This window comes from Nematostella vectensis, chromosome 13, assembly GCF_932526225.1.
Source record: "Nematostella vectensis chromosome 13, jaNemVect1.1, whole genome shotgun sequence".
Taxonomy (NCBI): domain Eukaryota; kingdom Metazoa; phylum Cnidaria; class Anthozoa; order Actiniaria; family Edwardsiidae; genus Nematostella; species Nematostella vectensis.
In genome coordinates this window covers 538182-548140 of record NC_064046.1, presented here as the reverse complement: position 1 = coordinate 548140, position 9959 = coordinate 538182, and the positions used below count along the sequence as shown (strand labels likewise).

At 46.7% G+C, this 9959-nt stretch overlaps 1 protein-coding gene across 2 annotated transcripts in view; it reads right to left on the bottom strand.

Annotated features, from left to right (window-relative positions):
* Positions 1-491: 491 nt before the first annotated feature.
* LOC5521478 (adhesion G protein-coupled receptor L4) overlaps positions 492-9959 on the bottom strand; it is a 30379-nt gene continuing 20911 nt past the window's right edge. The window contains exons 16-24 of one of the 2 annotated variants that reach the window (XM_001641212.3): positions 8823-8925; positions 8213-8366; positions 7932-7998; positions 3810-3876; positions 3396-3484; positions 2158-2284; positions 1778-1819; positions 1501-1563; positions 492-1078 (exon numbers count right to left, since the gene is read on the bottom strand). In XM_001641212.3, the coding sequence (XP_001641262.2) occupies positions 989-1078; positions 1501-1563; positions 1778-1819; positions 2158-2284; positions 3396-3484; positions 3810-3876; positions 7932-7998; positions 8213-8366; positions 8823-8925 (802 nt within the window). In that variant the 3' untranslated portion in view covers positions 492-988. Of the gene's footprint in view, positions 1079-1500; positions 1564-1777; positions 1820-2157; positions 2285-3395; positions 3485-3809; positions 3877-7931; positions 7999-8212; positions 8367-8822; positions 8926-9959 lie in introns of those variants that run through there. The other variant, XR_004291042.2, reaches the window with a different exon arrangement.

The window sequence follows — 9959 nt, the reverse complement described above, 5'->3', positions numbered from 1 at the left end:
CCCTACCTACTCACCCCTACCTACTCACCCCTACCTACTTGCCCCTACCTACTCACCCCTACCTACTCACCCCTAACTACTCACCCCTACCTACTCCCCCTACCTACTCACCCCTACCTACTCACCCCTACCTACTCCCCCCTACGTACTCACCCCTACGTACTCACCCCTACCTACTCCCTTACCTACTCCCCCCTACCTACTCACCCCTACCTACTCACCCCTACCTACCACACCCTACCTACTCACCCCTACCTACTCACCCCTACCTACTCACCCCTACCTACTCCCCCCTACCTACTCACCCCTACCTACTCACCCCTACCTACTCCTCCCTTCCTACTCCCCCTACCTACTCCCCCCTACCTACTCCCCCTACCTACTCCCCCTACCTACTCCCCTCTACCTACCCCCCCTACCTACTCCAAGTTTGCTTGAAAAAGAAAAAAAAAACAGGAACCTCTATCAGTAGAACGCACACAACCCGCATCTTATAGATGAATACAGATTGCATTTTATTGTTGTAATTCCATCGATAAGAATTATCCAAATCCAGAGAGGCTCTTTACAAGACTTTCTCTTCTATACAGTATACACCTATTTCAATAAAGGTTGTCAGTGCAAATGGCAAATGGCGATTGGTAGTTCTACGACCGAAAGTAACCATGCGTCTCGAAGAATATGGATAAACCAAAACAATTACCCATTAAAGGTTACCAATATTTGGCACTGACATTGCTGTACTTTATTTTTTACAAGTAATACGTACCCATAAGCCATTTACCAATCGCCATTTGCACTGACAACCTTTTGTGAAAAAGGTGTATACAAATGATTACTTTCGCTGGCGTTGTAAATGGCTGTCATTATCATGAGAAGGTTTAAATGGCCTCTTTAATCTACACAAAATCATATTATTTACAATTTTACAAAATTATAACGTCTAAACTTTTATCATTTAAATCGAGTAAACTGTTGAGCCTGCCGTTTATAGGTCAGCAGTCGTACCATTTTTTACCTCGCCGAGTGTCTCTTGCCCGCGCGTGGTGCGACCGGTGCTGCGACTACGAGGAGGGCGCTAAAGGGGACAGGCTCATTTTAGACAATGTAATTGGTCAATTGGTTAATTTTAGACAACGTGATTGGTTTATTTTAGAAAACGTGATTGGTATATTTAAACAATGTGGTTGTTAATTGGCTTTATTCAAGTATGGGCAAATCTATCCATTATTGATTGTTCAATTGATAATTATTTATTATGTATTGGTTGCCCCCATGCCGGGTAAGGGATGGAAAAAAATCAAAGCCGCCGACAATATGCTCTAAAAATCAGCTCTTTTCACGTTTGAGTTCAAGCGCATTTCGTGTCAGAGGTCAAAACGACAAAACATTTTAATTCAAAACTTTAAAAATTGTGTTATAAGAACATTTGAAGATAATACATACTAGCCGGGCTATCAGATATTTATCGTAGCAAAGTGGTTCGGTTATTTTACTCACCGATCTCAGCACGCTGAAGACTTGCCATTTGCGGGAGACGTACTTTTTCAGAGACGAACGAACCTAAAAATGGATAGTCGTTATGATCACTATCACTATAATCAACAACCATATCAACAAAACATATGAATCATCATCAAAAAAATAACCATCATCGTATTCATGATTATTTACATCGTCATCTTCATCCGCACCATCAACAAACTGCACACATCAACATTATCCGCATCATCATCACCACCATCATCATCATCATCATCATCATCATCATCATCACCTGACTGTTTCCGACGCAGTGGAATCCAAAGACGAACACACCCTGGAACACATAAATACAACCTTAAATCAGCGTTTTGGAGGGTTTTCGGTGCTGTTTCTTTTAATTGCTGATAGCAAGCTTATCCGGAAACAAGGGAGCTACAGAGGTGTTTGCGTCGAAGCAGGACAAATAACAAATGAAACGAAACAAAATAAACATGTAGGGTTGATTACATCAACAACCATACAATGCAAGACTGAAAGTGGAGAGGACGAACGCGCGGGACTAGGCCCAGGTACCACAGGTATACCGTGGTGCAAAGAATGATCAGGAAATTTTTTTTAAAAATCGTACGATAACGTCGAAGTTGACACGCCTGTAATGACGCAATAACGTACCTGTAAGGTATTGAGGATGGCGAAGAGGTACTGGAATGCTACGGTGTCGGTATTGACACACAGGATGCCAAACATCCAGGTCAATCCGAGTAAGGGCATAAGGGTGATGACTCCACGAATAGCCACCCTGCCAAGCAACAGGAGTAGATCGACAATTAGAATGGCGATAAGGAGAAAAGGAAGGGTAGGGGAAAAGAAAGGTTAGGGGAAAAGGAAGGGTAGGGGAAAAGGAAGGGTAGGGGAAAAGGAAGGGTAGGGGAAAAGGAAGGGGAAGTGGAAAAGGAAGGGTAGGGGAAAAGGAAGGGTAGGGGAAAAGGAAGGGTAGGGGAAAAGGAAGGGTAGGGAAAAAGGAAGGGTAGGGGAAAAGAAAGGGTAGGGGAAAAGGAAGGGTAGGGGAAAAGAAAGGGTAGTGGAAAAGGAAGGGTAGGGGAAAAGGAAGGGTAGTGGAAAAGGAAGGGTAGGGGAAAAGGAAGGGTAGGGAAAAAGGAAGGGTAGGGGAAAAGAAAGGGTAGGGGAAAAGGAAGGGTAGGGGAAAAGGAAGGGTAGTGGAAAAGGAAGGGTAGGGGAAAAGGAAGGGTAGTGGAAAAGGAAGGGTAGGGGAAAAGAAAGGGTAGGGGAAAAGGAAGGGTAGGGGAAAAGAAAGGGTAGGGGAAAAGGAAGGGTAGGGGAAAAGGAAGGGTAGGGAAAAAGGAACGGGTAGCAAAGAGGTAAGTGGACGGGTAGAGGGAAGAGAAGAGGGAGGGAAAGAGATCGCGTAATAGGAAAGGTAACAGGGGGGGATAAGAGAAGTAGTAGGGTAAGATCCAGGATTTCAAAATGGGGAAGTATAATGGCCGGATAGACGGCTAATAACTGATCCAGTGTTTCTTGGTAGGTCACAATACAACGCTGAATTGGATTTGTCGCGTCAGCAAAGTCAAGCAGGTACATGGACAGTACCTCCCGTCCCTCAGACATTTATGTTTTTCAAGCAAAGTGACTTTTCAATCCTTTTACGCAAAGAGGGGGTGGATATCCACCAGTTCATCCCCCCTGTATCCGCCCGTGAGGAGAACGGGAAAGGGTAGGGGTGGGATAACAGGGAGGGGTGAGGAGAAGGGGTAGAAGAGGTGAAGGAGTGGTAGTGTGAGGGGAAGGGGAAGGGGAAGGGTAACAAGAAGGGGTGAGGGTTAAGATGTTTTGGCGTTTGGTAAGCTTTGTAGTGTTGAGCTTTGTAGTGTTTAATTAGAGGTAATTACCTCGCTCGCTTGCCTTCCTCTGGAGTCAATGGACTTTCTTCAATGGACACGAGAATGTACAAAACTTTCACAAGAATTACAATATTAATCTGGAAAATAAAATAATTCAGTAAAACCACAGTGCAACTTGCAAGGAATACTCAAGTATCGAGGTTACAGGTGGTTCTAGGCTTACTAACCGAGTTAAAGATGATAACTCAAGTAAAGGTTACTGGAGGTAACCGAGTTAAAGATGATAACTCAAGTATTGAGGTTACTGGAGGTAACCGAGTTAAAGATGATAACTCAAGTATTGAGGTTACTGGAGGTAACCGAGTTAAAGATGATAACTCAAGTATTGAGGTTACAGGAGGTAACCGAGTTAAAGATGATAACTCAAGCATCGAGGTTACATGGGGTTCTAGGCTTACTTACCGAGTTAAAGATGATAACTGGTACAACAAAAGCCCAAATGAGGCCCGTCTCAATGGATATCCAGCATCTTAAAAAATATATATATTTGCGATTGACTAAGTAAAAGAAAGCGTTGCATCAATAGTAGTGAGGGGTTCTTCGGCCTGACGGCAGTGAGGGTTCTCAGGCCTGATGGCAGTAAGGGTTCCTAGGCCTGATGGCAGTAAGGGTTCTTAGGCCTGGTGGCAGTAAAGGTTCTTAGACCTGATGGCAGTAAGGTTTCTTAGGCCTGATGGCAGTGAGGGTTCTTAGACCTGATGGCAGTGAGGGTTCTTAGACCTAACGGCAGTGAGGGTTCTCAGGCCTGATGGCAGTAAGGGTTCTTAGACCTGATGGCAGTAAGGTTTCTTAGGCCTGATGGCAGTAAAGGTTCTTAGGCCTGATGGCAGTGAGGGTTCTTAGGCCTGATGGCAGTGAGGGTTCTTAGGCCTGATGGCAGTAAGGGTTCTTAGGCCTGATGGCAGTGAGGGTTCTTAGGCCTGATGGCAGTGAGGGTTCTTAGGCCTGATGGCAGTGAGGGTTCTTAGACCTGATGGCAGTAAGGGTTCTTAGGCCTGATGGCAGTAAGGGTTCTTAGGCCTGATAGCAGTGAGGGTTCTTAGGCCTGATGGCAGTGAGGGTTCTTAGGCCTGATGGCAGTGAAGGTTCTTAGACCTGATGGCAGTAAAGGTTCTTAGACCTGATGGCAGTAAGGTTTCTTAGGCCTGATGGCAGTGAGGGTTCTTAGACCTGATGGCAGTAAGGGTTCTTAGGCCTGATGGCAGTGAGGGTTCTTAGGCCTGGTGGCAGTAAAGGTTCTTAGGCCTGATGGCAGTGAGGGTTCTTAGGCCTGGTGGCAGTAAAGGTTCTTAGACCTGATGGCAGTAAGGTTTCTTAGGCCTGATGGCAGTGAGGGTTCTTAGACCTGATGGCAGTGAGGGTTCTTAGACCTAACGGCAGTGAGGGTTCTCAGGCCTGATGGCAGTAAGGGTTCTTAGACCTGATGGCAGTAAGGTTTCTTAGACCTGATGGCAGTGAGGGTTCTTAGACCTAACGGCAGTGAGGGTTCTCAGGCCTGATGGCAGTAAGGGTTCTTAGACCTGATGGCAGTAAGGTTTCTTAGGCCTGATGGCAGTAAAGGTTCTTAGGCCTGATGGCAGTGAGGGTTCTTAGGCCTGATGGCAGTGAGGGTTCTCAGGCCTGATGGCAGTAAGGGTTCTTAGGCCTGATGGCAGTAAGGGTTCTTAGGCCTGATGGCAGTAAGGGTTCTTAGGCCTGATGGCAGTGAGGGTTCTTAGGCCTGATGGCAGTGAGGGTTCTCAGGCCTGATGGCAGTGAGGGTTCTTAGGCCTGATGGCAGTGAGGGTTCTTAGGCCTGATGGCAGTGAGGGTTCTTAGACCTGATGGCAGTAAGGGTTCTTAGGCCTGATGGCAGTAAGGGTTCTTAGGCCTGATAGCAGTGAGGGTTCTTAGGCCTGATGGCAGTGAGGGTTCTTAGGCCTGATGGCAGTGAAGGTTCTTAGACCTGATGGCAGTAAAGGTTCTTAGACCTGATGGCAGTAAGGTTTCTTAGGCCTGATGGCAGTGAGGGTTCTTAGACCTGATGGCAGTAAGGGTTCTTAGGCCTGATGGCAGTGAGGGTTCTTAGGCCTGGTGGCAGTAAAGGTTCTTAGGCCTGATGGCAGTGAGGGTTCTTAGGCCTGATGGCAGTGAGGGTTCTTAGGCCTGATGGCAGTGAGGGTTCTTAGACCTGATGGCAGTAAGGGTTCTTAGGCCTGATGGCAGTAAGGGTTCTTAGGCCTGATAGCAGTGAGGGTTCTTAGGCCTGATGGCAGTGAGGGTTCTTAGGCCTGATGGCAGTAAAGGTTCTTAGGCCTGATGGCAGTGAGGGTTCTTAGGCCTGATGGCAGTAAGGGTTCTTAGGCCTGATGAAGGGTTCTTAGACCTGATGGCAGTAAGGGTTCTTAGGCCTGATGGCAGTAAGGGTTCTTAGGCCTAATGGCAGTGAGGGTTCTCAGGCCTGATGGCAGTGAGGGTTCTTAGGCCTAATGGCAGTGAGGGTTCTCAGGCCTGATGGCAGTGAGGGTTCTTAGACCTGATGGCAGTAAAGGTTCTTAGACCTGATGAAGGGTTCATAGGCCTGATGGCAGTGAGGGTTCTTAGGCCTGATGGCAGTGAGGGTTCTTAGGCCTGATGGCAGTAAGGGTTCTTAGGCCTGACGGCAGTGAGGGTTCTTAGACCTGATGGCAGTAAGGGTTCTTAGACCTGATGAAGGGTTCATAGGCCTGATGGCAGTGAGGGTTCTTAGGCCTGATGGCAGTGAGGGTTCTTAGGCCTGATGGCAGTAAGGGTTCTTAGGCCTGACGGCAGTGAGGGTTCTTAGACCTGATGGCAGTAAGGGTTCTTAGGCCTGATGGCAGTAAGGGTTCTTAGGCCTGATGGCAGTGAGGGTTCTCAGGCCTGATGGCAGTGAGGGTTCTTAGGCCTGACGGCAGTGAGGGTTCTTAGACCTGATGGCAGTAAGGGTTCTTAGGCCTGATGGCAGTAAGGGTTCTTAGGCCTGATGGTAGTAAGGGTTCTTAGGCCTGACGGCAGTGAGGGTTCTTAGGCCTGATGGCAGTAAGGGTTCTTAGGCCTGATGGCAGTGAGGGTTCTTAGGCCTGATGGCAGTGAGGGTTCTTAGGCCTGATGGCAGTAAGGGTTCTTAGGCCTGATGGTAGTAAGGGTTCTTAGGCCTGATGGCAGTAAGGGTTCTTAGGCCTGATGGCAGTAAGGGTTCTTAGACCTGATGGCAGTGAGGGTTCTTAGGCCTGATGGCAGTGAGGGTTCTTAGGCCTGATGGCAGTGAGGGTTCTTAGGCCTGATGGCAGTAAGGGTTCTTAGGCCTGATGGCAGTAAGGGTTCTTAGGCCTGACGGCAGTGAGGGTTCTTAGGCCTGATGGCAGTGAGGGTTCTTAGGCCTGATGGCAGTAAAGGTTCTTAGACCTGATGGCAGTGAGGGTTCTTAGGCCTGATGGCAGTGAGGGTTCTTAGGCCTGATGGCAGTAAGGGTTCTTAGGCCTGATGGCAGTAAGGGTTCTTAGACCTGATGGCAGTGAGGGTTCTTAGGCCTGATGGCAGTAAGGTTTCTTAGGCCTGATGGCAGTGAGGGTTCTTAGGCCTGATGGCAGTGAGGGTTCTTAGGCCTGATGGCAGTAAAGGTTCTTAGACCTGATGGCAGTGAGGGTTCTTAGGCCTGATGGCAGTGAGGGTTCTTAGGCCTGATGGCAGTAAGGGTTCTTAGGCCTGATGGCAGTGAGGGTTCTTAGGCCTGATGGCAGTAAGGTTTCTTAGGCCTGATGGCAGTAAGGGTTCTTAGGCCTGATGGCAGTGAGGGTTCTTAGGCCTGATGGCAGTAAAGGTTCTTAGACCTGATGGCAGTGAGGGTTCTTAGGCCTGATGGCAGTAAGGGTTCTTAGGCCTGATGGCAGTGAGGGTTCTTAGGCCTGATGGCAGTAAGGTTTCTTAGGCCTGATGGCAGTAAGGGTTCTTAGGCCTGATGGCAGTGAGGGTTCTTAGGCCTGATGGCAGTAAAGGTTCTTAGACCTGATGGCAGTGAGGGTTCTTAGGCCTGATGGCAGTGAGGGTTCTTAGGCCTGATGGCAGTAAGGGTTCTTAGGCCTGATGGTAGTAAGGGTTCTCAGGCCTGATGGCAGTGAGGGTTCTTAGGCCTGATGGCAGTAAAGGTTCTTAGGCCTGATGGCAGTGAGGGTTCTTAGGCCTGATGGCAGTAAGGGTTCTTAGGCCTGATGGCAGTAAGGGTTCTTAGGCCTGATAGCAGTGAGGGTTCTTAGGCCTGATGGCAGTGAGGGTTCTTAGGCCTGATGGCAGTAAAGGTTCTTAGACCTGATGGTAGTAAGGGTTCTTAGGCCTGATGGCAGTAAGGGTTCTTAGACCTGATGGCAGTAAGGGTTCTTAAGCCTGACGGCAGTGAGGGTTCTTAGGCCTGATAGCAGCGAGAAAAGAGGCGGGGCTAAAAATATTATCTCAGGTGGTAATTCAGATGAAGGAGGGGGGATTATCATTTAAAAAAGGCAATCATTGTAGATGAGGCTAAAAACTTACGCATGGTCAGTGCCATATCCTTCAAATCCAGAGGCCAACGAAACACCGACGAAAACAAAAGGAAAGCCTGGCAAATATACAACAAGTCATTAACACCAACGTTGCTAAAATCGGAAAATAAAAAACTAAAGAGATACATCAGAATGGGAAGTACATGATACAATCGAAGATCTCGTAGATCTCTAGGTTTACTTCGAACACCTTGTGAATCATAAAAATCGAGCGTAACTGGCTCTGATCTCTTACGAAAAGGATCACAAAACAACTTTGTGTATACGTACCCCAGCCGAACAGCATGTAGTACCTAATCTTAAGCGTCTGGGTATTGTAGACATGAACCACCATGAAATACAAATGCACCCCCTCTACGAACATCCACGCGAATGCCGCTGTGTAGAAGTAATGCAGTAGCACCGCTACTATGGTGCAGCCAGCCTGGAAATATCATAAAAATCCGGCATTTAGACAAGTAAGCAATCAGGCAAGCCAGCGCTACCAGTTACTACCAACTTCTCGTTGCATACATCTTGCAAAAGTTGCCTGACACTCTCATATCGATTGACACTTTGTCAATTTGGTGCTGTCACCTAGTTTTGTGCAACATTCAAAATAAAGATCTTGACCTTATTATTCGTAGGGTTGATTCCCGCCAAAAACACGATTTGTGCAACATTAAAAAAAAAAAGATCCTGACCTTATTATCCGTAGCGTTGATTCCCGCAAATAAACACGATTTGTGCAACATTAAAAAAAAGATCCTGACTTTATTATCCGTAGCGTTGATTCCCGCAAAAAAAAACAAAAAAAAAAACACGATTTGTGCAACATTCAAAATAGAGATCCTGACCTTTTATCTGTAGCGTTGATTCCCGCCAAAATAAAGATCCTGACCTTATTATCCGTAGCGTTGATTCCCGCCAAAAACACGATTTGGGCCACGGCGAGCACAACACAGATATTCAAGTGGATACGATGACGTAATCCCGACAGACTCCTGCGGGACATAGTCAGACGTCAATCACAACCTCAAATAATAAACAACAGTGCTAAGCGCTGAAAATACTCTTACGCAGGACCCCATATCAGTCCAGACCTGGGGCCCGTTTCTCGTAACACCCGAGAATTCTCGGGCTCGAAAACGTTTTATTCCTTAAATTTGAAAAGCTGGCTAATTCCTATAAAATTTATGGTATCTAAATGTGTTGTAATATCGTCAAACATGTATTTTACCACAAAGATTCATGTGAAGGATAATCCATTTTTTGGTTTTATAGATTTTGATCTTTCCCGAATTTATCGGGCCCGAAATTCACAGGCGTAAATATTAAGAAAGTTCTCGGGACCTCGCAGTCACCCGAGACTTTTCGGGTAACTTTTTGGCTTCAGCAAAATTCGAAAATAGCCCTATTGAACATAATCATTTGAAATACGAACGAGTGAAAGTTTAAACTGTTTCTAAAACATGAAAGCGGTTCTCCAGAAGAAAAACATGCGAAATTTTGAGCAAAAATGCAAAATAAAGTTTTCGGGCCGAGAATTCTCGGGTGTTTCGAGAAACGGGCGCCTGGCCTCTCTTTGCGCTTGACATTTTGATTGGCTCGCGGGAAAAAAGAGTCCACTCTTTGTTGCATACGCATGCGCGAAAATGGCTGCAAAGGGCTACTGATAGTAATTACAGAAAAAATGATTTGGGGATAATTCCCTAGGACATCATTAAGTCTACTGGGACATAAGGAATCCGAGATTTTTGCAAGGGAGCACATCACCTGCGCTGAAACGAGGGTTTCAATTTTTGCCGCGAAGTTCGCTGATTGGCACATGTTCGCGTATGCGCATGCAATACACACTTGACTCTTTGCTGCGAGCCAGAATGCTGATCACAAAACTGGACCAGATCCAATAACGAAATGACAGTTTCACACGACATATACACGCTACACGTCACACCACGCAAAACAATTCGACCATTGAGTAGGGTGCGGTGAGGACACGTGATGAGATACATCTATCATCATGGTAATGATGATG